The 27,931-nt window shown below is 55.0% G+C and overlaps 1 protein-coding gene across 1 annotated transcript; it reads left to right on the top strand.

Moving 5' to 3' along the window:
- The first annotated feature begins 222 nt into the window (after positions 1–222).
- On the top strand, positions 223–26,179 carry MRC2 (mannose receptor C type 2). Its single transcript, XM_004374438.1, has 29 exons — positions 223–649; positions 1,486–1,659; positions 1,912–2,076; positions 2,296–2,409; positions 2,917–3,060; positions 6,239–6,427; positions 6,552–6,706; positions 8,582–8,689; positions 10,522–10,637; positions 11,051–11,199; positions 12,073–12,290; positions 13,037–13,179; positions 14,334–14,436; positions 14,688–14,826; positions 14,939–14,974; positions 15,280–15,440; positions 15,550–15,617; positions 16,257–16,357; positions 16,664–16,806; positions 21,481–21,595; positions 21,711–21,874; positions 22,045–22,153; positions 22,710–22,948; positions 23,093–23,261; positions 23,355–23,504; positions 24,572–24,691; positions 24,884–25,063; positions 25,794–25,820; positions 25,959–26,179. Exons 1-29 carry the CDS (start codon positions 223–225, stop codon positions 26,177–26,179), a joined length of 4,347 nt encoding a protein of 1,448 aa, XP_004374495.1.
- The last annotated feature ends 1,752 nt before the right edge of the window (positions 26,180–27,931 follow it).

Raw genomic sequence — 27,931 nt, 5'->3', positions numbered from 1 at the left:
GGTTTTCTTTTGGGGGTGGGACACAGGGCTGAGTCCTGCCTCCAGGTGGCGTGAAGCTAGAACAGAGGCTGGCCCTGCAGGCTTCACCTCATCTGGGTGCAGGGGGATAGTAATGCCCCCGACGCCACCCCAGAGGTCAGTGGTGAGAACTGAGCAATCTTACACGAGAGAAGGCAGCACCAGCTGTCAAAGGCCAGCCAGGAGAGCCCCTGTGATGGCCTCATGTCTGTCCTGCCTTTCCTTCCAGAACCCAACGTCTTCCTCATCTTCAGCCATGGACTGCAGGGCTGCCTGGAGGCCCAGGGTGGGCAGGTCAGAGTCACCCCAGCCTGCAATGCCAGTCTCCCTGCCCAGCGCTGGAAGTGGGTCTCTCGAAATCGGCTCTTCAACCTGGGTGCCATGCAGTGCCTGGGCACAGGTTGGCCAGGCACCAACACTACCGCCTCCCTGGGCATGTATGAGTGTGACCGGGAGGCACTGAACCTTCGCTGGCACTGTAACACACTGGGTGACCAGCTGTCCTTGCTCCTGGGGGGCCGCACCAGCAATGCCACCAAGGCTGGCACCCCTGAGCGTGGCGACCAGACCCGCAGTGGCCAGTGGCACATCTATGGCAGCGACGAGGATCTGTGTGCTCGGCCCTACTATGGTGAGGGGCTGCTTGTGGGGGAGGGGTGGTGCCCCTGGGGGGCTGGAGGTGGGGGGAAGTGAAACACGGAAGGACAGGTTCTGGGAAAATGGGGCCTTTGACTGCCCCCCACAGATCCTTCGAAGTCATGTCTTTAATTCTAACAGGAAGTATTCTCGAATAACTAAGAAAATTAACTTCAAGGCATTTAAATTATTTTTCACAATGGCAAAATTAATACGTTTGTAAAGACTTCAAACAGTACAAAAGTATATAAAGCAAAATTAAGTGAAAATTCCCTTCCTTCAGGAACACTCCCCAGGGGAGGCTCCAGGGTAACCCCTCAGGTGTCCTTAGCCCCATTTTGCAGGTGGTGAATGGGGGCCAGAGTCACCTATTGAGAGGTCTTTTGTGGTGGGCAGCCTTCATCCTGGGGATCCTTTCACTGGAAGCCATCCTGAGTTCCAAGATGGAACTTTGTGGGAGGGATCCACAGGCATGGAGGAGTGGAGTTCCTGGGCTGGGGAGCTGAGCGGGGATTCCATCGGGCTCAGCCCTTTTATGGGTAACTTGGAGACCCCCTTGCCCAGTTGGACTTCGGACATAAGTTGCCACCAGGCACTGGATGAGGCCCTTCCCAGCCCTATGAGATGAGCAGGGGCCCTCTCCCCAGGCTCCTGGGCTGACCTGAGGGCCGAGGGAGCCTTAAAGCCACTGTCTGCTGTTGCTCCCTCCTATTCTCTCCTGACGGCTGCCCACTCCCTGCTCCTTAGTTTTAAGGGCTTTTCCCTGAGAGGTGAGGGGGTGGGCAGCCTCTGGGGTCCAGATGCCAAGGGCCTGGCTTCCCTCCCCTGCAGAGGTCTACACCATCCAGGGAAACTCTCACGGGAAGCCATGTACCATCCCCTTCAAGTACGACAACCAGTGGTTCCACAGCTGCACCAGCACAGGCCGGGAGGACGGCCACCTGTGGTGTGCCACCACCCAGGACTACGGCAAGGAGGAGCGCTGGGGCTTCTGCCCCATCAAGAGTGAGAACAGGGCAGGAGGGCAGGGCCAGGGGGCTCATGGAGGGTGGCTTGTGCTGAAGGGACTCTGGGACCAGGAACTGGGGAGAGGGTCAATGTGGGTGGCAAAAGTTTGTGGAGACTAGGGTGTGAACCGGCCCCTCCCCCCACTGTGGAGCAGCCAGTGTGGGGTCTCTGCACTCCCTGAGGGACCCCTGAGTGGGCCCTGAAGGGGAGAGCTGGGGAGGGACCCATGTCCGGCTGTTTTGGTGGCAGGTAATGACTGTGAGACCTTCTGGGACAAGGACCAGCTGACTGACAGCTGCTACCAGTTTAACTTCCAGTCCACACTGTCATGGAGGGAAGCCTGGGCCAGCTGTGAGCAGCAGGGGGCGGACCTGCTCAGCATCACAGAGATCCATGAGCAGACCTACATCAATGGTGAGGGGGCGAGCAGTCCCCCTGAGCCCCCAGTCTGGTTGGCTGGGGTCTGACCCACCCTGGGGGCAAGGTGGGGCAGCAGGAGCCTGAGACCTCTGTCCTCACCTCTGGAGGGCCCTGAGCCCCTTCTGCTTGTGGGGATGCTGTTGGTGAGGGCAGGGCGGGTTGGAGCAGGTGGGAGGGCTGAGGGAGAGATGCCCATTGCCCCGTTGCTGTCAGGGCTCCTCACGGGCTATAGCTCCACACTCTGGATTGGCCTCAATGACCTGGACACCAGTGGCGGTTGGCAATGGTCGGACAACTCGCCCCTCAAGTACCTCAACTGGGAGAGTGGTGAGGCGTGGGGGTTGGGCGCAGGGTGCCCGGGGACTCAGAAAACATCTCCACTGGGAGGGGTGTGGAGGGGTGTGTGTGTGTGTGTGTGTGTGAGGCCTCCCTGCGTTTGTGTGTGTGTGTGTGTGTGTGTGTGTGTGTGTGTGTGTGTGTGTGAGACACGGCCCTGCTCCAGGGCACAGGACTTGGTGGGTAGACTAGATTTCAGCCCCGCAGCAGACACCTTTGTGCAGTGAGCACCAGTGTACCCAGAAGCCTGGCCAGGGAGGTGGGAATAGGGCTGGTTCCAGTCCAGTTGCTGGGTGGAGGATTTAGGAGCATGTGGGCCCAGGTTAGAGAGTGGTGGAGGGCTCTGTGGTGTGCAGGGAAGGGCCAGAGCAGAGGGCTGGGCGACTCTGGCTCAGGCCACTGAGGAAGGGAGGCAGGCAGGGGGTCCTGGGAAAGGCTTGAGGGACCAAGGGGTGAGCGTCTCTCTCCTGGGGTGCTGGTGCCCTGCCCTCCCCATAGATCAGCCAGACAACCCGAGCGATGAGAACTGTGGGGTGATCCGCACCGAGTCCTCCGGTGGTTGGCAGAACCGTGACTGCAGCATGGCGCTGCCCTATGTGTGCAAGAAGAAGCCCAATGCCACTGCTGAGCGTATCCCTCCAGGTGAGCCCCCCTCCAAGTGAGCCCTCTTCTCCAGGTGAGCCCATCCCCCAGATGAGTCCTCCCCTCCAGGTGAGCTCACACCCCCAGGTGAGCCCACCCCGCAGCTGAGCCTACCCCTCCAGGTGAGTGGGGCTTTTGGTAGCCAGATGGGGAGTGGGACTCACCAAGGCCATAGCCACTGCTGGCCCTGCCTCTTCTATTGCTATCTCCACAGCACAGGGTGACTCTGATCCTGTTATTTAACTGTTCGGCTAAAGTCTGAGCAAGTTGGAATGTGTCATTCATTCATTCCAAGAACATTTGCTGAGAGCTGTGTTAAATGCTGGCAGTACTCACCTGCCCTTGTAGAGGTGTGTCTGCTAGAAGTAGCAGACATCTCAACACACAACTAGAATTTCCTGAGTTTTGTGCTTTTCTAGAAATGTGTATAGTAAGTGATAGAAGGACCGAGAGAAGAAATTGATTAAGCTTCTCAGAGATTTTAGGAGGATTTTATGGAAATTTGGGCTTTTCAATAAGTTTAAAAGGCATAAAAAGGTGGGAAGAGGGCATTACATGTAGAAGGAACTGGGTGTCCAAAGGTTTGGGGGCACGGAAACACACAGCAGCTTTAGGGGATGGTGAATAGTTCAGTTCGGTTGAATTATAGCCTCTCACTTTAACAGCACCCCTCAGAGCTTATTAGAAATGCAGAATCTCAGGCCCACCCAAGACTTAGTGAACCAGAACCTGCATTAAACAAGATCTTCAGGTGATTCATGTACACCTAGTCTGAGAAGCACAGGCTTAGAGAGCAGAGTGAAGAGATGAGTTTAGAAAGGCAGGTTGCGGCCAGTCCATGAAGGGTCTTGGCTGCTCCGCAAATTTGGGTGGTGCCGGGTAGGCTGTGGGGAGCCTTTGCAGGCTTTTAAGCCAGGGAGTGTCTTGTTCACGTTAGTGATTCATAGAGATCGCTCTGGGGCAGGGGCGGATTAACCAGTAAGCTCAGTATGCATGGGCTTAATCGTTTACTTAGTAATCTGTAGTGCACAATTTCACATGGGTTTCACCACATCTTTGAGCAAGCAGCTCAGTCTCTTGAGGTGCAGAGGCCTCACCTGCAAAAGGAGAACTCAGCCTCCTGCAGGGTTGTAAGTAAGTCTGGAGGCCTGGCCTAGCCTAAAGGGGCCTCTGAATAGGTGGTGGTGGGCATTAATCGGGGTAGATGAGAGGCTACTGCAGTAGTCTGGGTGGCTGTGGGGATGGTGAAGAGGGGAGTTTTACATAGGAAATACTGCAAATCCAGAAAAAAATCCACAAACTCACAGAAAGTAAAGAACATACAGATCAAAGCTGATGCTCCTAACCATTACAGTCTTGCCAACGGTCAATACAGGGCTGCCGGCCGCTTCTCCAGTCCCCTAGGGGTCAGGAGCAAAGATTTAAAATATAGGCACCCCGCAAGCAGAACACCCCACCTCTAGCGGGACGGGGCTGGGGCTGGCACGAATCCCAGATCTTTCCAGAAGCTTTCCGAAGGAAGGAGGACCCGCAGGGAGGGTCCTATCTAGCCCGCCTGCGTCCCTCGGCGGGACTCGCCCCTCACCAAGTCCCTTGTCCAGTGGGATCTCCCCAGAGCAGCCCCTGTGGGGAGCCCTCTTCAGGGTGCCCCCAGGCCTGCAGATACATCTGTACGTCCGTGGCTCGGGATTTCCTCCCTCACCCCAGCACACATCTTGCTGCATGAGGCAGTCTCCAGGCCGTTGTTTGGGCGGCTTCTCCCTTCTAGACCTCATCACTCAAGTGCTGTCATTCAGAAGGCAAGCGCCTTCGTGCCCCGAAAGCGTCTGCATTTCCCGAGCTCCAGTCCGCCAAGCTCCCAAAACGGCCCCCTGGGGTCTGAACACCCACACACCTCGTGATTCTGTCTGCGGGCAGCCTCGGGTTTTAGCTCATTGGCTAACTAGAGGTGATTGACAGTTCCTGAACCTAGGAGCGAGCCCACTCGGGCTGTCAGCCCCACCCACTTTGCGAGGTCTCCAGGAAATGGTCTGGGTAATGTCTGGGGCGGTGCTTCGAGTGGGCACACCGCTTTCCTGCTTGGCGAGTAGAGTCATGCCCGAACCTGATACTGTGGGTGAAGTGGGGAAGGCCTGATTTCTCTTGCCAAGGCCCAAGTGAGGGTGTTGCCCTCAGACCCTTTTTCCCTAGGGCTCTGGCTTCAGGGCGAACATGAAATGCATGGAAATGGGGTCTAGGAAGGGCCGTGCCAGTTTGTCAGCTATGGGGTGCAAGAGGAATTGGGGGTCGGGGAGCGAACAAATTGAGGAATCCTAGGTGGGTGGATAGATGACATCACTCCCGGCCAATCAGCTTCCCTCAGGCTCGAGATGGGCCTAACTAGGCCCCATTACTGGTTCAAGGACCAGGCTCTCCGTTCCCTTCATCCAGGATTGCTGGGGCCGCCACAGAGCCCACAATTAATAAAAGTTTTTTGAGATAATGGTGGTGGTTTTGTTTATTAAGCTAGGTAGACATGAGCCGAGTTTGAATCTTACAGCAGAAAACCTGCTGATAGAGAGGAAACAGGCTCACGGGGCTCTAGGGAAAGGGGTCCCAGGGCAGCTGACGCTGACAAGCCCTCTCTTGGGCCTTGGCAAGAGAAAACAGGCCTTCACCAAGCCACCCACAATGTCAGCCTCAGGGGGTGGCCTGCCCTGACTCCTGACCCATCTCATTTTGGAAGTCCCAGTCAGAGGGCCCGTCCTGTCTTGGGTGGAATCTCCCACCACCTCCTGGGCCTCCAGCAGCTGTGTTGTTATTGGGTGCCATCCGGTTGATTCTGACTCAGGAGACGCCATGTGATGGAGTAGAACTACCCCATAGGGTTTTCTTGGCTGTAATCTTTAGGGAAGCACATCACCAGGTCTTTCTCCCACGGAGCCAGTAGGTGGGCTCGAACTTCAAACCTTTAGGTTAGCAGCCCAGCGCTTAACCATTGCAACACCAGGGCTCCTTCCAGCAGCCCTGAAGGAGTTTACTTTTTCAGTTATTTCCAAGGCTTGCCCTGGTAGGGAGGGCTGATCTGGATAGGTTTGGGAGGAGGTGACTCAGGGGCCCTGCTCTGTGTTGACACCAGTGGGTGGGTGCCGGGCTGGGCGACTGTGTTCCTGAGCAGCAGCCCTGCTGGTCTCTGCAGACATGTGGGCCAACGTGAAGGTGGAGTGTGAGCCCAGCTGGCAGCCCTTCCAGGGCCATTGCTACCGCCTGCAGGCTGAGAAGCACAGCTGGCAGGAGTCCAGGAAGGCGTGTCTGCGTGGCGGGGGCGACCTGCTCAGCATTCACAGCATGGCAGAGCTGGAGTTCATCACCAAGCAGATCAAACAGGGTGAGGGGCTGCCCGTGCACATGCCCGGGCGGAGCACAGGAGGCCAGGGACCGCCCCTCCCTCCCCTGCTGCTGGTGGAAGCTGACCCCTTGCTGTCCCTTCCCTCCTCTCCCTGCAACCCCAGAGGTGGAGGAGCTATGGATCGGCCTTAACGATTTGAAACTGCAGATGAATTTTGAGTGGTCCGACGGAAGCCTGGTGAGCTTCACCCACTGGCACCCTTTTGAGCCCAACAACTTCCGAGACAGCCTGGAGGACTGTGTCACCATCTGGGGGCCGGTGAGACTCCCCTCTCCCTCGCACAGAGCCCCAAAGGACGCCCCCACCCTCCTGGCATGACCCTGGCTGAAGAACATGTCTTAGTGGGCCGCCCATCACCCCTTCTCCAGCCTCTGAGCATCCCAGATCAGCATCTGTAACAGCGCCCCCATTATTCTCTTGGCAGTCCCCCTCCCCACCACTCCCTTCCCCTCCACAGGGATTGAGTCCCACCTTCACCCCCAACTAGGTGGGTCACCTTAGGCAAGTTACTTAATCTCTCCAACTCAGCGATCCTATAGGACAGAGTAGAACTGTCCCATAGAGTTTTCAAGGCTGTAATCTTTACGGAATCAGATTACTACGTCTTTTTTCTGAGGAACGGCTGGCGGGTTAGAACCACTGACCTTTTGGTTAGCAGCCAAGCGCTTAACCACTGCAGCACCAGGACTCCTGTTGGGAGGATTAAAGGAGTTAATTCTCATGAAGCCTGAGGACGATGCCTGGCACGTTCTTGGTCTTCTGCTAGCTGCACCTCCCCGCCAGCAGGTGGCATCAGAACACACATTATTAGTGGATATGCCCGGTAACAGGGCTGCTCTGCCAACACCTGGCCCCAGGCCCCCAGCGAGCTCAGAGTCCTGTCTTCTTAAGAAATCATGGGCTCATGACTATTTGCCACGATTTTGGCTCGAGTGCAGTGCGAGTAGATGAAGGAACCGATGCAGGGCTTCCAGCAGAGATAAGGGACCATTTAAAAAGTGGGACAAAGCCATAGGGACAGATCCCCGTCCCAGAGACAGATAAGACATTTGGCGTCAGATACTGCAAACAATGCCAGGGTCTGTAGCAATAGAGCCATCTGGCTTAGGTGATTGTCTTAGTTTCTTGATGCCACTATTACAGAAATACCATAAATAGGTGGCTTTAATTAACAGAAGTTTATTTTCTCACAGTTCAGGAGGTTGGAAGTCCAAATTCAGGGCGCCGGCTCTACGGGAAGGCTCTCAGTCCAGTCTTGGGGAAAGTCCTTTCTTCTCTGTTTCTTGGACATCTCCACGTGGCGTCTATCTTTCCCCCATTCCTGCTTGCTTCTGTGCCTAAATTGCTCCTTTTATATCTCCAAAGTGCTTGGCTTAAGACAGCCTACACTGATATAGCCACATTAACATAACAAAGAAAACCCTATTCCTAGATGGGATCATATCCACATGTATAGGGTTCAGGATTTACAACACATAATTTTGGGGGACACAATTAAATCCATAACAGGGATGCTATTAAAAAATTAAAAACAATTATTTATTGAGTGCCTAGTACGTGCCAGGCATTCTTTTTGGTGCTGGGGATACAAACGCCTCTGCCCTAGGGTGAAGTTTAAAGGCAGGCAAACTGCTGGCGGGGAGGCTGTGAACCCTGAGGCAGATTAGGGGCCGAGGACTAAACTCCTCTAGAGTTTCATCAGCTGAGATGTGGCTCTGGGTACACAGGGCTCTGCCCACCGTGGGTGTACAGATACTAACGGGACATCGTCCAAACTGGGCATCCCATCTGTCTGTCCTGCCATGGTTACACTAACACTGTTAGCCAGTTTGGCCTTGATGTTTATAAAATGTGCTAGAAATAATTTGGAGGAATCTCCTCCCTCCCCATTTAGACGGTGTTTGTCCAAGTTTCAGGGCATTTGCACATCCTTTATTTTGTTTGTGTTCTCATCAGCCCATTGAGGTTTACAGAGTACAGGAATCCTGCTGTCTGCATTTTACCGTCTGGGATACAGACTCAGAATCACACAGCAAGTCAGAGGCAGGGCCAGGCCTAGAGACAGGTTCACTGAGGGATTGGGAGGTTTGGGGGGGGGTGGACCTGAGACTCTCCCCCACCCTGTGTCCCTAGGAGGGTCGCTGGAATGACAGTCCCTGTAACCAGTCTTTGCCGTCCATCTGCAAGAAGGCAGGTCAGCTGAGCCAGGGCACTGCTGAGGAGGACCATGGCTGCCGGAAGGTGAGGGTGTTTCTGGAGCTGCCCTACAGACTCACAGGCATCCTTCCATCCTCTTGCTCTGTTCCTGAAGGAGAGATGTGGGGTGGGAGGGTAGGGGACTGTTGGGAGGACGCAGAGCTCCTCATCCCCAACCCCAGAGAAGCCGCTTCCCAGAGGCAGCGGAGATCGAGGAGGTGGGGGCGAGTGTCCCCCTGAGTCGTGCACAGTCACCATGAGCCGAGGCTGCTGGGTGGAGCCCACGTCCTCTGCGTGCCCCATCTGTGGTCACATCTCTGTCTTTGCTAGCACACGCCATGCTTGTCTGTCTCCTCTGGGAGGAAGAGGGGCTATTCTGGGTAGGGATGTGTCTTCCCCTCCTTGTGCTTCTATCCCCATGGGCTTCCGGAAGATGTTCAGGGAGCTAGGGAGGGAATTCAGGAATGAATGAGTGAATAAATGGCAGGTACTGAGTGTATGAGTGAGTGTGAGTGAGGGAGGATCTTTCCTCCTCCAGGCTTCCCAGGCTCCCCATGCCTGGGCCCCTAGCCAAGCAAGGGTGTGTGCCATGTGGGTGTGTACGGGGGGGATTGCTCATAAAGGACACTTTGTGGTATTTTGGCCCCTGACGGCTCCATCTGTCGGGCCGGCAGCCACGCTCCTCCTGCCAGCCCCTAGCTGCCAGCCTGGCTCCTCACTCTGTTTTCCTTTGGATTAAGCCCCCTTACCACACCACACACCACCTTACCTATACTCTCAATCCTCCCAGGGGGAGGAGCGGGAAATGTCAACAGATGTGACCTCCAGTGGGGGAAGAGGGAGAGAGCAGGCAGGAGCTCCACTGAGAAGTCTGGGGGCCGGCATGGCTGCATGGTTGGGGACAAGCCCAGGGGCTGTGTCCTACGGGTGTGGTGGGGCAGGAGTTATTAACTCCCTCATGCCAGGAGAGCCAGGGAGCTCAGCACAGCCCCTGCTGAGCATACGGTACCCCCTCAGCACGCACACACCTGCTTCCCTTCTGCCCTACTCCCTTTCTCCCCCAACCTCTAGCCTACTTCCGGGCTGCCAGGCCCGCTCCCGAGACCTCCTGAAATGAAGCACCTGGCGTCGCCTTAGGAGGAGTGGTGTGGGTTCAAGTTCAGGCTCTACTTGTACTGTTTGTGTGACCATGGACAGGTCACTTGATTTCTCTGAGCCTCAGTTCTTACATCTATAAGGCAGGGCTATTGGTGGCTGGGAGCAGAGAGCCGCTCAGGGTGGCCCTTGGGAAGAGGGCTGTGTGGGGTAAAACCCTGCTGGGCCTCATGGGCAAGCCAGCCCCTTGGGGGTCCACCCTGTGCCTGTGGGGGTCTCTGCTCTGCAGCCTCGCTGCTCCTCCCTGAGGGCTCCCTCTCTGGGCCAGGTGCCTCCACTCACTCTGACTTTGCCGGGGCATGATGTTTATGCAGCCCCCCTACATCCTGCAACTTGCCCCAGATTTCCGGCTCTGGTTCTCCAGCCAGCTGGCAATCTCCCGACTGTGTCTCTTGGTTTAAATGCCTACGAGAGGAATCCAATGGGTCGCTCATCTTTCTGAGCCCGGTCACCAGCCCTGGTCACTGGCTGCCTCCTGCTCAGCCATCCTTGGGCCATGCTTCCTCCCCCTGGGCTGGTGAGCTGTGGGCAGTGGTGAGGAGGGGGTGTGGGGAGTGACCAAGTACAGCCATAGGAACTGCTGTCTCGGGGGTTAAAGCTGTGTCCAAGCCTGTGGTGCATTCAGTCATGTCAATGATTGCACCCCTCACCCCGGGATTTATAGGCAAGGGAGGAGAGGCCCTCTCCCAGATGCCTCTCTTCTGCCCGCTCTCTCGAGCCAGGGTTGGACGTGGCACAGCCCATCCTGCTACTGGCTAGGGGAGGACCAAGTGACCTACAGTGAGGCCCGGCGCCTGTGCACCGACCACGGCTCCCAGCTGGTCACCATCACCAACAGGTACAGGCAGGCCAGAGTCCTGGCCAGCTGTGCCCACATCCTGGCCTAATACCCTTCCGTCAAAAGGGTAATGTCCTGCCATCATGCTCAGAGGGACCTGAAATCCTTTGAGCTTCAACTGACCCCAGGGCCTTTTTTTAATATTGTCACAAGGGTGACTCTCATTCATTAAGTGACCCCAGTGTGGGGCAGAGCCTGGGCAGGGGTAGGAGAAGGTGAGGGTGGTATAAGGGGGTGCTGGGTTGCTCTGTGAATCAGCTGCAGGCCCCCCAGGGGTCCCCATTGCCCTGGGCAAGTTACTGTCCAGGCATAGCAGTCAAGCTCCCAGGGCAGGGTGTATGGCCTACCGAGCACACAGCTGACCCAGGGAGTGTTGGGAGTGCCCCCTGCCTTGACCAGCCTCTCTGCTGCAGGTTTGAGCAGGCCTTCATCAGCAGCCTCATCTACAACTGGGATGGCGAATACTTCTGGACGGCCCTGCAGGACTTCAACAGCACCGGCTCTTTCCGCTGGCTCAGCGGGGATGAGGTCATGTACACCCACTGGAACCGGGACCAGCCTGGTGAGCCTCCCTCACAGCACTCGGTCAACCCCCAGTGACTTTTGGTGACGTTGGGAGGCTGGGGGTGGACCTGCCACACCAGGACCAGGACCCAAGGCTTTATAGTGAATTGATCATTTGTGTGGGGTAGTGGTTGTGTGCACAGGTTCTGGAGCTAAACTGCCTGGGTTTAGATCCTAACTCTGCTGTTTAGTAGCTGTGCCTCCTTTGAGCCTCAGTCTCCTCATCTGTCAAATGGGGAGATGGGTACCTTCCTCAAAGGGTTGATGTGAGGCTCAAATGGGTTACTATAGGTAAAGCACTTAGAACAGTGAGCACTATGCAAGTGCTAGGACCCCTGGTGGTGCAACAGTTAAGTGCTCTGCTGCTGACTGAAAGGTTGTCGGTTCGAACCCACCCAGTGGCTCCATGGGAGAAAGACATGGCAATCTACTTCAGTAAAGATTACAGCCAAGAAAACCCTACGGGGCGGTTCTACTTTGTCATATAGGGTTGCTATGAATCAAAAATCAGCTGGAAGATACCTAACAACAACAACAATACAAGTGCTTGCTACTGTTATTATTACCGTGTCACATGCGTTATCTTTCTTAACGCTTTCAGTAACTCAGTGGGGTAGATGATCAATCAGGCTCAGAGAGGTTAAGCAACTTGCCTAAGATCTCACAGTGTGTAAACATACACTCAAACCTTGTTCCTCTGCCTCCATTTCCCTTCCTTCTGCCTGGGCCCGGACCCCACAAAATGTGTCCTTGCAGAGATGGCCAAGCTGGTTCCCAGTGCCAGGGCCTTAGTGGTGCCCCTTGGGGCTACGAGGGAGGACCAGACTGTGAGTGCCCCCCAGCATGTGGGTCTCTCTTCTCCCTCCTTCAGGGTACAGCCGTGGGGGCTGTGTGGCCCTGGCCACGGGCAGCGCCATGGGACTGTGGGAGGTGAAGAACTGCACTTCCTTCCGGGCTCGCTACATCTGCCGGCAGAGCCTGGGCACGCCAGTGACGCCGGAGCTGCCTGGGCCAGACCCCACACCCAGTCTCAGTGGCTCCTGTCCCCAGGGCTGGGCCTCAGACCCCAAACTCCGGCACTGCTATAAGGTAGGGTGCCCTGTTGGTGTGGAGGACAGGGGGAGGCAAGTGCAGAGAGGCAGCCCACCTGGAGGGTTCCCAGTGGGAGCCCGCCATGATACAGACAGGTGGGCCCGGAGACACCTTTCTGCAGACAGAGTGAATTTCTGGTGAAACTGTTGCTGTGGGGATTGAGCTGGATGAGGTAGGCTCTGAGGTCTGACACACAGTAGGTATTCAGTAAACATCTGGGGAATTAGAGGGATCTTCTGTTTCAGAGGTTCCCAAATGTTGGGGCCAGGCTGCCTGTTCTTCAGAATCGCCTGGGGGAGGTTGATACAGTACAATCTAGATCTCCACCATGGGGTTTGGATTCTGGAGGTCGGGGTGGGGCCTGGTAATCTGAATTTTTAAGCTCTGCACAGCCAGGTTTGGGAACCATCGATGTAATTCAGGATCCTTTATTACATGGGTGATCTGAATCCAGGGAGGGGAAGGGATTTGTCCACAGCAAGTTGTGGCTGTGCTGGGATCAGAGCCCAGATGTCCTCATGGTTAGGGGACAGGCCAGAGGGCTTTTCTCTAGGAGCTGCCTATGCCAGCTCCCCTTCTCCTGGGGCTCATTCTCTGATGGGCATGATTGTCCTCAGCTAACCTGAGCCCCCGTCCAGTGAAGCCCAGTCACCACCCCCTGCTGTCATGGGGAGAGCAGCAAGTGCCCCCTGGGGAGCTGGGCCAGTGGGGGTGGCTGGGACAACTGGACTCTGCTCCTGCAGGTGTTCAGCTCAGACCGGCTACAGGACAAGAGGAGCTGGGCCCAGGCCCAGGGGGCCTGCCAGGAGCTGGGGGCCCAGCTGCTTAGCCTGGCCAGCTATGAGGAGGAGCACTTTGTGGCCAACATGCTCAACAAAATCTTCGGGTACTGAGCCTGGAACATTGTGGGGGGCACAGGTGCTGAGTGCCTGTGTGTGTGCAGTCACAAGGGGGCCTGCATGCACAGGTGTGGGAGCAGTCGCGGCAGGCAGACTGTTGGTTTGCTGGGGATAGGATTGGGAGGCAGAATGAAGGTGACCCCCGTGAGGCCTGCCTGTGGGCTTGGAATGACCCGTGCATCTGTTCCTAGGGCCAGGCCCATCCCATCCTCCCTCATATAGCCATAGTCTCCCTGGAGTCTTGGGAGGACACACTGGTCTTCAGAGACCCTATGTTGCCCATCAGCAACACTCCCGCTCCAGACTCACGGGCTTTTACATAAGTAACCCCCTTCCCTGCCCCTCCTTCCCCGTTGCAAAATCTTCCACAATCTGATCCAAGTTGAGTGTTCTTCCCCCACCCGACATCATCCCATAATAACCCACACTCAATAAACAGCTTTTCCCAGGGATAGCAAGAGCAAGGCTACACGTATGAGTGTTTGCTCATGGGGTCTCTCTTGGGTCCCTCTCTGTCCTGTGGGATCAGAGCATCCTATGACACACAGCAGCTACATGCCCTCCGCACTGGGGAAAGCCCAAAGGGACCCAGGCTTCCTGAGATCTTAATTCCAGGGATAGCTCCTTCCAGCAAAGGAGCCCTGGTGGTGCAGTGGTTAAGCACTCGGGTTTGAAACCACCAGGTATTATTAGCGACCCTCTTTGACAAAGGGTAGTTATTTGCCCAAGGTCACAGAGCTGGTCCGTAGATGAGCCAGACCTGAATCCAGGTTATCTGACTCCAGAGCCCAGGTCTCTGCTGCATTCCCATCAGCTTCCCAAACTCCCGAAAGTAACAGCCTGCAGGATCTTGCTAGGCAGGGCATGCTTCACCCAAAGGGAAACCAAAGGACGGGGGAGCCAGGCTGCCACTCCTTGAGTCAGGCGCCCAGTCCAGCGCTCCCCAGTTCTCTCTGGGTGTCTCCCTTTTAAAGTGGGCCCAACAGTGTATTGCCCGCTGAGTGTGAAGCCCAGATGGAGAGGCCCCGGTCCTGGGGGCTGCCCAACTCAGCTGTGAGGGGCAGGACGCGGGTTTGGATCCCTGCACCTCTCATTCTCATCCCTGTTTTCCATCCCCCTGCCCTTTTCTCCTGTGCTGAAGTGAATCAGAGCCCGAGATCCACGAGCAGCACTGGTTCTGGATGGGGCTGAACCGTCGCGACCCCGGCGGCGGGCAGAGCTGGCGCTGGAGTGATGGGCTGGGAGTAAGCCGGCCTGGAGGAGGCGTGACCGGGGCGGGCGTGACCGGGGCGGGGCCTGGGGTGGGCGGGGCTCGATTGGGGCGGAGCCTCTGACCCCAGTTGGCAGGTAAAGAAACGCAGGTTGAGGGCGGAACGTGGGGGGATGCCCAGGCCAGTTTGGGGCTTCCCAATTCAGGCCAGGCGTCTTGTTCGCCCGTTCTGGGAACCGGAATGTGCCTCAGACTCTCTTCCATCCCCTTTGCGCACGCCCCCAGTTCTCTTACCACAATTTCGACCGGAGCCGGCACGACGACGACGACATTCGGAGCTGTGCGGTGCTCGACCTGGCCTCCCTGCAGTGGGTGGCCATGCAGTGCGAGACGCAGCTGGACTGGATCTGCAAGATCCCCAGAGGTGGGGAGGGGGCGGGTGCTGGGCGGCGGGGACTAGCAGGGCCGGAGTGGCCAGCGTCCCGGGGAGGATCTCCTTTTCCTTGCAGCGTATCTGTCTCCTGTTGTCCCCGCAGGCACAGACGTGCGGGAGCCGGACGTGAGCCCTCAAGGTGAGGCTCCCTGCCCGCCCGCCCTACCCTCCCCCCCCCAGCGTCACCAGGAGAGGAGAAGGGACGTCACCTCCCGAGACAAAGGCGCTGGGGGTTTGAGGCTAGAGAAGGGGATTGAATTGGCTTTGAACTGGGAACCCTCAGCCCTGTCTGCTTTCGCATCGAAGGAGGGGAAAGCCCTGGGCCCGGAGCCTGGTGCGGTTGCTGCCTGGGTCCATGGGGGCACAGGTCCACCTCCCACCGGCCCTGGCTCGCCAGCCGGCACCAGCCTGGCCGCCCATCTCGCGCCTCGCCCTACTCCTCAGGCCGGCGGGAATGGCTGCGCTTCCAGGAGGCCGAGTATAAGTTCTTCGAACACCACTCCACGTGGGCCCAGGCGCAGCGCATCTGCACGTGGTTCCAGGCCGAGCTGGCCTCCGTGCACAGCCAGGCGGAGCTGGACTTCCTGGGACACAACCTGCAGAAGGTGGGTGCGCCAATAAGGGAGGGGCTGCGAGCAGGGGCATGAGAGCCGGGCCGGGAGGAGGCCTGGGGGAAGCCCTGCCAACCCTCACCCGCCCTGCCGGCTTCCCCAGTTCTCCCGGGGCCAGGAGCAGCACTGGTGGATCGGCCTGCACACCTTGGAAAGCAATGGTCGCTTCAGGTAGGAGCCCCAGCTGGCAGCAGGTGTGAGAAGAGGCACACGAGTGAAAGACCAGCTGCCACCCTGAGCCAGGCCAGGGAGGTGGCCCAGCACAGAGAGACAGCAGACTTGGATTTGAGTCCAGCTCTGTCCCTCACTGGGCTGTGGGACCTTGAGCAAGTGACTTAACCTTTCTGGGCCTCAATTCTCTCATCTGAAAATAGGAATATAATGCTTACCTGGTGGTGAGGATTAGAAATAATACATGAAGTCCTTAGCACAGCATCTGGCACACACTGGGCACTAAATAATGGCAGTCCATATTATGAATCAGGCCCGTTCAGGCCATGAGCAAGAACGTGTGATGGTCTAGAGAGGCCTGTGTCCTCAGGGCCTAGACACAGGAAGGGCACATGAGGATCGGAGCACATCCTTGCGCTCTGGGAGTCTCCAGCTTCTTTTATAGTTAGAGAAATGAGTGCTCAGGGAGGGCCGGGGTCTTTGGGCCCCCAGCTGTGCTGAGTTCAGTAGCACCCCGCCTCAGCTTGCAGCCACTGAGACCCTGGACTTGGGCTCTTCTTTGCCCCTTTCCATTGCTGCAAACGGGGAGGCTGAGCCCCTCGCCGGTGCTGGAGCCATCTCTGCTCGGTGGCATTGCAGGTGGACAGATGGTTCCGTCATCAACTTCATCTCCTGGGCACCTGGTAAACCCCGGCCTATCGGCAAGGACAAGAAATGCGTGTACATGACGGCCAACCGAGGTGAGGGCAAAGCGGAAAAGGCGGTCAGCTGAGAGAGGGTCCATGTTGCAGGCAGTAAGCCAAGCCCGGCAGGGACCTTCAGTCTCTACTCATTGTCTTTGTTCCCCCAACCCAAGGGACCTTGTCAGGACTAGACCCAGAGAAGAGGGGTGTCTCCATGGCCCCACAATCACAGAGTTCAGGGCTGGACACAGGGGGCTGGAGCCCCAGCCCAGCCTCCTCTCAGGGCATGGGACCAGGGTGCTGCCAGCCATGCCCTGTCCTGCCCTGCCCTGGGGTGACTGCCCTCCCCTCCCATCTCCGCAGAGGACTGGGGGGATCAGAGGTGTCTGACAGCCTTGCCCTACATCTGCAAGCGCAGCAACAGCACCAGAGAGACACAGCCCCCAGACCTGCCAACCACAGCCCTGGGGGGCTGCCCCTCTGGCTGGAACCAGTTCCTCAACAAGGTAGGAGGTGGGGAGAGGGCACCCAAGGGAGTCAGGGGAGAAGGGCTGAACATGGGATGGCCGAGTCTTAGGAGTCCTGGCCCTTTGACAACATCTTGGTTGTGGCCTGTCTCATTTGGCCTAATGCCAGGGCTAAACTCCTTTGAAAATAACTCAGTGCAGTAGCATATTGTAATCCACCAGGAAGTGAAGTCTTCCAGATAGGTGAGTTTTCTAGATCAGCTCTAGATCAAACATTTTGATCGTGAACTCCTATTAGTGAAAAAAATGTTGAGCACGTAGACTCAAAGTCATGTGCGTGCATTACATTTACATTTACATATATTCTATACTAATCTAAGCACTGCGGTGTATAATTAGGAGCCCTAGTGGCACAGTGGTTAAAAGATCGGCTGCTAACCAAAAGGTAGGTAGTTCGAATCCATCAGCTGCTCTCAACGGCAATAGGTCTGTTTTTTTTTTTTTGTTTTTTTTGTTTTTATGTATAGTTAGGAGCCCTGGTGGCACAGTGGTTAAGAGCTCGGCTGCTGACCAAAAGGTCGGTAGTTTGAATCCACCAGCTGCTCCTTGGAAACCCTATGGGACAATTGTACTCTGTCCTATAGAGTCGCTATGAGTCGGAATCGACTTCACAGCAACGGGTTAAATAAAGGATGAACAACAGATTAAATAAATTATATTAAGTTAAACATTGTCTTCATTAGTGGCATGAAAAATCTTTCTGTGCTCATTCTAAAATTATGATAATAATTATTAAATTTAAATAACTAATAAAAGCAATCTGGTTGCATATAGTTCATCATTTTACAAAATCTTGGTCTGACAGTGTGTGATTCAGTGACTCAAAGGTCTTGTTTGAAGTTGAAATTATTTCAAAACACAAATGTAACAGTGGTTGTAGCTTAAAAAGATGCCTCAGAAAGACAAATAGATTTAAGTGAAAAAAGTTCATCCATCATTGGCTGGGCTTTCTAAGTCGTTCTGCCCATTTTTCAGTCCTTCTACCAATTAAACAAAGGTTTGTGTTTTTTAAAAAACAGCTTTATTTAGATATAATTCACATACCATACAATTCACCCCAAAGCAAAAGTTTATGTTAAAAACTTGGCTAGTAAATTTGTCTTCCCGTATGTCTCAAAAACTAGTCAGAAGCGTTGCATTTTTACATTTTTATCAAGTGGGATTAAAAAACACCAGTCTTTTTAAAAATAGATACTTAGAAAATTCTCTTCCCAAGTGTATTGAGTGTGCAGATAGGTAAGTTTGGAGCAATAAAATTAATCAAATGAATGTATTTCTAAACGTGTTTCCAGAATGCTCTCTGCATAGTGTGAGTTCCTTTACCAAAGCAGTTGCTTTCCCACGCATGGGCTGACTTCTCATCAGCCATGATTAGAGCATCATTGTTTTTACCTAGTGGCTGACAAAAGGAGCCCTGGTGGCATAAGTGCTCAGCCGCTAACAGAAAGGTTGGCAGTTTGAACCCATCTAGCAGCTCTCTGGAAGAAAGACCTGTCAGTCTGCTTCTGTAAAGATTACAGCCTAGAAAACCCTATAGGACAGTTCTACTTTTACATATGGGGTCGCTATGAGTCGATGGCACCCAACAACAACAGTGGCTGACAAAGAGCTTGCTCACTATTTCCTTGTTGTTTGTGCTGCCATCATAAGTATGAGCTTCAATCCATGGCTTCTTTGCAGGACATTTAAAGGCCACTTACTCCTATTGTGGAGGCCCTGGTGGCACAGTGGTTCAGAGTTACGGCTCGCTACAGCTGCTAACCAAAAGGTCGGCAGTTCATATCCACCAGGTGCTCCTTGGAAACCCTATGGAGCAGTTCTACTCTGTCCTGTAGGGTCCCTCTGAGTTGGAATCGACTTGACGGCAATGGGTATCCCTATTGCAAGGAGCCCTGGTGATGCAGTGGTTAAAGTGCTCAGCTGCTAACCAAGAGGTCGGCAGTTTGAACTCACCAGCCGCTCCGTGGGACAATGATGTGGCAGTCTGCTTCTATAAAGAATACAGCCTTGGAAACCCTATGGGGCAGTTCTGCTCCGTCCTGTAAGGTCTCTATGAGTTGCAGTCGGCATCGGGTTTATCGCTATTGTAAGGATTACGTTAGTTCTCACTAGACGATATAATCCATAATCCTCCTAATACACTGAAGTCAGCCAGCTTCCTAGTGTCGTGAAACTCCTGCTCCTCTTTAGAACAGTCAAGAGAATATTATACTCTGCTGCCTAAAGAAAAGAAAAGCAAGCCATGTGTATTATTATTAAAACCTGGCGAAAAACAGAAAGGAAGAAATTAAAACTCACAATCTCCGCTGTCAACATTTGTTACTCCTCTTCCTGACTTCTTCTGCATAATTGAGATCATACTAAAGAATACAATCTCGTACCCAGCTTTTCTTTCTCAGTATTATATTTTGAGCGTTTTCACTTGCCATTATGCTTTTTCCAAAACCTTTTTCTCATGATTTCTTTCCTAATTATTAAACAGGATAAACAGAATGTATTTTATATATGTGATTGATCCCTTTCTTAATGCCTCTGAATTATTGTAATGATACTAATTGCTCTCCTGCCCTGTCTAATGCTTTTTTTTATAATTTATTGTTGTTGTTGAGTATACAGCAGAACACATACCAATTCAACAATTTTTACATTTACAATTTAGTGACATTGATTATATTCAAGTTGTGCAGCCATTCTCACCCTCCTTTTCCAAATTGTTCCTCCCCCATTAACATAAACTCACTGTCCCTAAGTTTCCTATCTAATCTTTTGAGTTGCTGTTGTCAATTTGATCCTGCATATAGTTCTTACGACAGCACAATGCTCAAGGCAGACAATTCTTTACTAGTTAAGCTAAACTACTATTTAAGAAGGCTTCAGGGGATATTTTTGGTTTAAGGTTTAAAGCTTCTAATGCTTTTGATTGAACTATGCACGGCTGTCTGCCCCTTCACTAACTGGCCCCAGACACCTTGCTTGACACTATGTCCTTCTTTGCATCCCCATAGCATTTGGTTGTAGGTGGATGGTTCACTGGTAGAATTCTCACCTTCCATGCAGGAGACATGGGTTTGATTCCCAGTCTTTGCATCTCATGCGCAGCCACCACCCATCAATCGGTGGAAGCCTGTGTGTTGCTATGATGCTGAGCAGGTTTCAGTGGAGTTTCCAGACTAAGACTGACTAGGAAGAAAGGCCTGGCGATCAGCCAGTGAAAACCCTATGGATCATAATGGTCCAGTCCACAATGGATCATGGGGGATGGCTCAGGACTGGGCAGCATTTCATTCTGTTGTGGATGGGGTCGCCATGAGTTGGGGGCCGATTGGATGGCAGCTAAGAACAACAACAATCCAGCGTTTACAGGTCTGCCTCTCCTGCTAGCTTTAAGCTCCTGGAGGGCAGGGCCACTGGCGCCTGCCATACCACCTGATATGCTTGCACATGGTGGGAACCCCGAGTGTTTGCTGGACTGAACTGAATACTCTCTGCCTTGAGCTGTTACTTCTTGCTGGTGCTGGTGTGAGGTTGCTCTTCTTAATTTTATGATTAACGTTACTAGATATTTAATTGGAGCCTCAGGAAGCCTCTGAACTACTTCTGTGAAATCAAATGCATGAACTTCGTGATGAGCCTCCAAAGACTTCTTGCATTTATTTCTGGGTTTACCATTTCTAACTACGATCACTTCTGCATCAGTAAAGCTGGTTCACTATCTAGTTGTTAGTAGTCAGATCTCTCACTTGTTAAGCACCTACTCTGTATCATGCACTCTTATCTTTAAAATTACCCCCAAAAGACAGGTTTTCATTCCCATTTTACAGAAGAGAAAGCCAAGGCCAGAAAGGTTAAGTCAGAGCTGGAATCTGATCCCCTCCCCCCATATTTGAGACTCCAAAACTTACTTATACTCTTTCTACCCCATCACATTGCCTCTGAGCAGGAAATTACTGGAAACCATTCATTTTCTAAGAGTCTTCTCTTGACAAAAGATTTCCCACACAGGGTTCCTTTAACCTTATGGAAGTATTGGAGGTGGGAAAAGAGAAACATAAAATTATAGAGTTAGAAGCTGCTGCCTAACAAAGACCCTTCAAAAATAAAAGTATTCCTGGGTGGTACAGAAGGTTAAGTGCTTGACTACTAGCCGGAAGGTTGGCGGTTCGAACTCACCCAGAGGCGCCTGGGAATACAGCCCTGGCAGTCTGCTTCCGAAAAATCACAGCCTTGAAAAAAAACTCCATGGAGCAGTTCTCTTCTATACACATGGGGTCACCATGGTTGGAACTGACTTGGCGGCAACTAACAGCTAACAGAGATGATCACGGGAGTTTCAGACAACACTCAGGAAGGTGTTTAGCAGAAAGTGAGATAGACCTTGTTTTCATCTGCCCAGTGCTTGGCCCACGCGCTGTTGGCATAGGTAGTAGAGCCTTTGGTAGCCCAAAGAAAGCCTCCCGTTTAAAAATCCCCCAGAGCGTGGGCATGTGAACATGAATCTGCTGTGCCGGGCTGAGGGTGCTGCGGCCTCGCCCGAGGAGACCCAGGTGTCCTGGTTCCTAGGTATTTCTCCCCAGGGCCTGTTCACAGTGGGTGTCTGGGTTTGTGGGACAGGGAGGTGGAGCTGGACATCACACCTCCCCCTCCGCCCCACAGTGTTTCCGAATCCAGGGCCACGACCTCCAGGACCGAGTGAAGTGGTCAGAGGCACAGTTCTCCTGTGAACAGCAAGAGGCCCAACTGGTCACCATTGCAAACCCCTTAGAGCAAGGTAGGGCCAGCTCATGGGAAGGCCCCAGTACTCTCCGACACAGCCCCTTGAAATGGCTAGAGAAGAGCGAGCAGAGGTTTACCCTGTCACTCATGACTCTTCTTGGGGACTGTAGCCTTCATCACAACCAGCCTGCCCAGTGTGACCTTTGACCTTTGGATTGGCCTCCATGCCTCACAGAGGGACTTCCAGTGGGTGGAGCAGGAGCCTCTGCTATATGCCAACTGGGCGCCTGGGGAGCCCTCTGGCCCTAGCCCAGCTCCCACTGGCAACAAACCGGTGAGGATGCCCCCTCCCCACTCTCTCCTCACTCCTGCCCCAGCCTGCTTGCTTTCGCCCCCTGGGCTTCCCGTTTCCAGCCTCTTTGCTCACAGCACAGCCTTTTGGAAGCAGTGGCACAAGGGCGGGGGCTGCTGCACACGCTCCCCTGAGCAACTCCTTCCCCCCAGACCAGCTGTGTGGTGGTCCTGCATAGCCTCTCAGCCCCCTTCACTGGCCGCTGGGACGACCGGAGCTGCACGGAGGAGACACACGGCTTCATCTGCCAGAAAGGCACGGGTACGTGTTAACAGTGAACTGGGAAGCCCCAGCCAGGTCGGGCACTGGGCCAGGTGTGTGGGCCCTGCCAGAAGGAACGAGACCTCAGGGGGGCCGGGGGTCACCCCCAGAGCCGAGTGTCTAGTGGGGAAGCAGATGGGCAGAAAAGCAAGGGGCCAATGAAAGGGCCCCTAGTGAGCACCGAGGGGTCTCAGGAGGAAGTTGTGGCAGTCTGGAGGGTGGATGGGAGAGCTAGACACGGAGCTGTATGCAGTGTCAGCAGGCATGCTATGGGGAACTGAGGTTCTGGGCCAGGGGCACCTAGAGTCCGTCCAGGGTGTCCCTCTACCCCGGGCTCCTTGGGTGGGGTAGCTTAAGGCTCCAACTGTGCTCCTCCACTTATTAGCAAACACGCACTATTAGTAGTAAGAGTGGCTAACACACATGGAGCATTAATCTGGGCCAAGCAGTATCCCGGAGACCTAGTCTCTGCCTGATTTCCAATGTCCCCGACTCATGCCTGGGAATGGGGTGTGAGCCTCAGAGCCCGGCCTGAGCCCTGCCCCCCTCCCTGTAGACCCCTCGCTGAGCCCATCCCCAGCAGCATCACCCCCTGCCCCGGGCACCGAGCTCTCCTACCTCAACGGCACCTTCCGGCTGCTGCAGAAGCCGCTGCGCTGGCACGACGCCCTCCTGCTGTGCGAGAGCCGCAATGCAAGTCTGGCCCGCGTGCCGGACCCCTACACCCAGGCCTTCCTCACGCAGGCCGCCCGCGGGCTGCGCACTCCGCTCTGGATCGGGCTGGCCAGCGAGGAGGTGGGCGGCCATGACGTGGCTCTGGGTACCCCCCCCCGCCCCCGCCCCCCCCCCCGCCCCCGCCCCCGCCCGCCCACTCCCCGCCTTCTCCCTGCTCCTTCTAAACCTGTCCCCTTCCTCCCACACTGATGGCCCCGCCCCCAGGGCTCTCGGCAGTACTCGTGGGTGTCTGACGAGCCAATGGGCTACGTGAGCTGGCAGGACGGGGAGCCTCAGCAACCCGGAGGCTGCGCCTACGTGGACATGGATGGCGCTTGGCGCACCACCAGCTGCGACACTAAGTTGCAGGGGGCTGTGTGTGGAGTTAACAGTGGTGAGTGCCCCCGTGCTGGGGCCAAGGGGTGGGCAAGGTGCAGTGGGACCCTGGGCGGACTCGGGGCCATTTCACCATCCTGCACCCCCACAGGGCTCCCTCCTCCCGGAAGAATAAGCTACCACGGCAGCTGTCCCCAGGGGCTGGCTGACTCAGCGTGGATTCCTTTCCGGGAGCACTGTTACTCCTTCCACCTGGAGATGCGGCTGGGCCACAAGGAGGCGCTGCAGCGCTGCCAGAGAGGTGAGTGGTGGCACGGCTGAGGCCGGGTACCCCCACTCGAACACACTCAGGCTAGAGCCTGCAGGCGGGCATTACAGGGCGTGTGGGCATTTCAGGGGTGACCTCTTCTCGTGGACATTCATAGACCCCATGAGCTCAATGCCCGCACTGCTCTGTTGATAGGCAACACTGACAGGTGTTTCCCCTCACTTTCTGACACAGAGACCATATGCGACATTATCAGGGCAGTGGTGGTTCAGCGGTAGAATTCTCACCTTCCGTCCAGGAGACCCAGGTTCGATTCTGGCCAATGTATGTCACGCACAGCCACCATGTCTGTAGAGGCCTAATTGGAGGGGGTGAGGGAGGCAGGTATGGCGCCTTGCCCTGGGTGGCGCGTGTGTGCCCCAGGTGCCACTTGAGGCGGGGCACCAGTTAGCAGTTTCTGTGGGCCGTTACAGTTTCCATCCTCAGCTGTAATAGGTCACTCAGCAGTTTAACAGTAATTGCCCTGGGTGCTATTTTCTTAGTGAGGCCCTTGCCTGTCTATCAGTGGAGGCTTGCATGTTGCCATGATGCTGAACGGGTTTCAGCAGAACTTCCAGGCTAAGACAGACTAGGAGGAAAGGCCTGGCAATCTACTTCCAAAAACCAGCCAATGAAAACCCTGTGGATCACGATGGTCCGATCCACAAGCTGCCGTGGGGATGGCGCAGGAGCAGGCAGCGTATCATTCTGTTGTGAATGGGATCGCCATGAGTCGGGGGCTGCCTGCATGGCAGCTAACAACAGCGACAAAGCGTTTACAGGTCTGCCTCTCCCGGTAGCTTTCAGCTCCTGGGGGGCAGGACCACTGCTGCCTGACACACTGTCTAATACGCTTGCACGTGAGTGTTTGCTGGACTGAGCGTCTGGCAGCTAACAACAACACAGGTGACATCACACATACACACCCCGACACACAAACGCACAGGCTCCACACCCATCCTCTCCCCAGGCTGCCAGAGAGCAGGGCTGGGGCCTCTCTGTGGGACTCTGCTACCCCAGGGAGGCCTGTCTGCCCTGATGCAGGCCTCTCTTGTGTCCAGTGGGTGGGGCAGTCCTGTCCATTCTGGATGAGGTGGAGAATGTGTTCGTCTGGGAGCATCTGCAGAACTCTGAGGGCCAGAGTCGGGGCGCCTGGCTGGGCATGAACTTCAGCCCCAAAGGTGGGTACCCTGCGAGTGGAAGGTGGGTAAGACCTCAGGCTGTAGGGGAGAAGCCCTCACTCCTGCCCAGGGCTGGGCTCAGGTGGGGGGTGAGGGGTGGGTCGTTCTAGAACAGGCCTGCTCTCTCCCTCCTGCTCCTGCTCCCCCTTGTCTCTCCTGCCCCGCACCCCCTCAGTGCCTTTTTTCCCATAGGAGGCACCCTGGTCTGGCAGGACAACACAGCTGTGAACTACTCCAACTGGGGTCCCCCTGGCCTGGGCCCCAGCATGCTGAGCCACAACAGCTGCTACTGGATCCAGAGCAGCAGCGGGCTGTGGCGCCCTGGCGCCTGCACCAACATCACCATGGGTGTTGTCTGCAAGCTTCCTCGAGGTGAGCGTCCTGCGGGCAGACACGCTTAGCCTCCGTCCACCCCCATGCAGCCAGTGCAGGTTTGGGGGCAGGGGCCATTTCTCAATCTGCAGTGGGCATGGTGGATGGGAAGGCATGAACAGACCAGGCCTGGGGCAGCTGGAGCCCTCCCCTGGGATAAATTGGTCTGTGGCAAGGACTGGCCTTGGGGCTTGTCTTCCCAGCTAGACAGAAGGCCCAGAGGTCAGCAAACCCCTGTCCTTCTGTAGTGGTTAAGAGCACACACAGGATTTGTGTTGCAACTCTATCATTTACCAACTTTGTAACATTGGGCAACTTAAGCTCTGTGCCTCAGTTTCCTCATGCATAAAATGAAGATAATAATAGTACCTACTTCATAGATTTATATATTAAAAAACAAAAACAAAGAACAGTTGCTGTCAAGTCGACTCTGACTCACAGCAGACCCCATGTGTGTCAGAGTAGAACTATGCTCCATAGGGTTTTCAGTGACTGATTTTTTGGAAGTAGATTGCCAGACTTTTCTTCTGAGGTGCCTGTGGATGGACTCAGACTTCCAACCTTTTGGTTAACAGCTGAGTGTGTTAACCATTTGTACTACACAAGGACTCTAGTGAAGGTTAAGTGAGTTTAAAAAAAAAAAGGTCCGATACTTAGGAAGTATTCTCTATGTGTTCGCTTATCATTATCATTATTATTATCATTGACTGGTTCCCTCTCTTGCCCGCAGCTGAGCAGAGCAGCTTCTCCCCATCAGGTATGTTAAAGGTAGTGCTGAGACTAGCCCGATCCTATCCCCGCTCCTCTTCCCATTGTTCCTGGTGGCAGGTGGGCAGGCGGGGCCTGCCTCGCCTTGGCGAAACTTCTAGGCCTGAGGTCCCTCTTGCTGCAGCAGCGCTCCCAGAGAACCCCGTGGCCCTGGTGGTGGTGCTGATGGCAGTGCTCCTGCTCCTGGCCCTGCTGACTGCAGCCCTGATCCTCTATCGGCGGCGGAAAAGTGTCGAGCGTGGGGCCTTTGAGGGTGCCCGCTACAGCCGAAGCTCCTCCGGCCCCAGGGAGGCCACTGAGAAGAACATCCTCGTGTCTGACATGGAAATGAATGAGCAGCAAGACTAGAGCCATGGGCGTGGGGAGGGTTGGGGGCAGGAGGAGCTGGGGAGGCTGGGGCCCTGGGTCAGCAGGGCCCCCCACCCGCTGCCAGTCCAGTTAGCTTATGGAGGGGTGCCCTTGGGAGTCACTGTTGGGAGCCAGGTCTGGGCAGGGCCTGGGCTGGTGGGGGTCCCACCCTCCCGTGAGGGCTGGACTGAGTGCAACGTGGTGTTACCCTTTCTGCAGGGCCTGAGGTCTTGTCACCTGGCCCTGTGCCCCCATGGTAACCAGAGGCAGGATGGGAGAGGGAACGGGAGCCTCTTTGCCTCTTTCTCCCGGGCCCCTTGCCCAGGCCTGCTGCCCATGCCCCAGGATCCCCTTCCTACTTGCAGAGCCTGAGGAGCTTCCCCTGTCCCCTCAGGCAGCTCTCTGTCGCCTCTTCTTCCCACTTGGCCGCCTCAACTCTGAGCCCCTCACCCTGGCCCCTCTTTCCCCTTTCTCACCTTGCTCTTCCTTCTGAACCAGGGCCCTGGGCCTTGGGGAGCCCTCTTGCTCTTGGTGGGAGCATTACAACTCTGTGCCTGCTGGGGTGGAATGGGGCATGGCGGGACAGGCCTGGATCGGGCTCGAGAACCAGTGCATCGGTGTGGTGTCTGCTAGGCTGGAGACTGGACTGTGGAGAGACACCCCAACCTCTCAGGGGTGACTGGGCTGAGCTGGGGTGTGTCTTCTGCCGGTCGGGCGAGGGCCCCCCCCCCCGAGAGAGTCCCCTGTGGGGACCAAAATAAGTTTCCTAGCGCTTCCAGCTCTTGACTCTGGTTTGGGGCGTGGGGGTTGTCAAGAGTTCTTGGGGGCCATGGTGAAGCGGGAGCCAGGGCAGCTCTGGGTGCTGCCTTCTAGTGGGGCCCGGAGGAACAGCGCCCGAGCGCCTGGGGAGGCCCCTGCGGGGGTGCTGCCCAGGTGCCTTTCCAAGGGGTCAGACTTCCAGCCAGGCCTTGGTGGAGTGTCCAGCCAGTCCTGGTGCCACTACACGGGACAATGTGAACACGGACTCAAGACATGGTCCCTTTTTTGTAGTTCTCAATTTTTTTAATGTGTCATTATTGTTTAAAAAAAAAAAAAAAAGCAAAGAAATAAAACACCTTTAAGAGGCTTGAAAGATAAAGGTATCTGCCTTGTGTTGTGAGCCTGGTTCCTCCCATGTCCCTTTAGAGATAAATGTTGCTTCGGAGTTTGTATCATGCACTCCTTCTGCAGCCCATCTCTGTGCCCCGTGGGGATATCTCACTCCAGCTCACCCTGTTGGGCCTGCTCCCCTTTTCCTCTATCCCTGGGGATCGCAGGTGGGAGAGAGCACGGGCTTAGCAGTGCACCTTCTAGCCTGTGTCAGTGCGGATAATGGGACCCACCTCCAAGGGCTGTTTGAAGGATATCCGAGCATTGAATAAGGAGCCCTGGTGGCACAGTGGTTGAAGCTGCTAACCAAACAGCAGTTCAAACCCACCAGCCGCCCTGAAGGAGAAGGATGTGGCAGTCTGCTTCTATAAAGATTACAGCCTTAGAAACCCTGTGGGCTAGTTCTACTCTGTCCTATACAGTCGTATGAGTCAGAATCGACTCGACGATCGTGGGTTGGTTTTTGAGGATTAAATGAGATCATCTAACTCTTAGAACAGTGCCCTCTAGCTCATGCACTAACCCACTGCTGTTGAGTTGATTCCCACTCATGGCAACCCTATGTTTTACACAGTAGAACTGCTCAGTAGGGTTTTCTTGGCT

The sequence above is a fragment of the Trichechus manatus genome, unplaced genomic scaffold, assembly GCF_000243295.1.
Source record: "Trichechus manatus latirostris isolate Lorelei unplaced genomic scaffold, TriManLat1.0 scaffold00028, whole genome shotgun sequence".
NCBI lineage: Eukaryota > Metazoa > Chordata > Mammalia > Sirenia > Trichechidae > Trichechus > Trichechus manatus.
Note: the sequence above shows the minus strand (reverse complement) of the source record. Positions and strands in the feature narration are given on the sequence as shown.

Bases quoted from the DNA above. Each gene is read 5' to 3' on its own strand.
- MRC2 (XM_004374438.1), top strand. From the start codon at position 223: ATGTCTGTCCTGCCTTTCCTTCCAGAACCCAACGTCTTCCTCATCTTC. The intron at 15,441-15,549 runs GTGGGTGCGCCA...CGGCTTCCCCAG, and splicing joins TGGGACACAACCTGCAGAAG to TTCTCCCGGGGCCAGGAGCA. The intron at 22,154-22,709 runs GTACGTGTTAAC...CCCTCCCTGTAG, and splicing joins CATCTGCCAGAAAGGCACGG to ACCCCTCGCTGAGCCCATCC.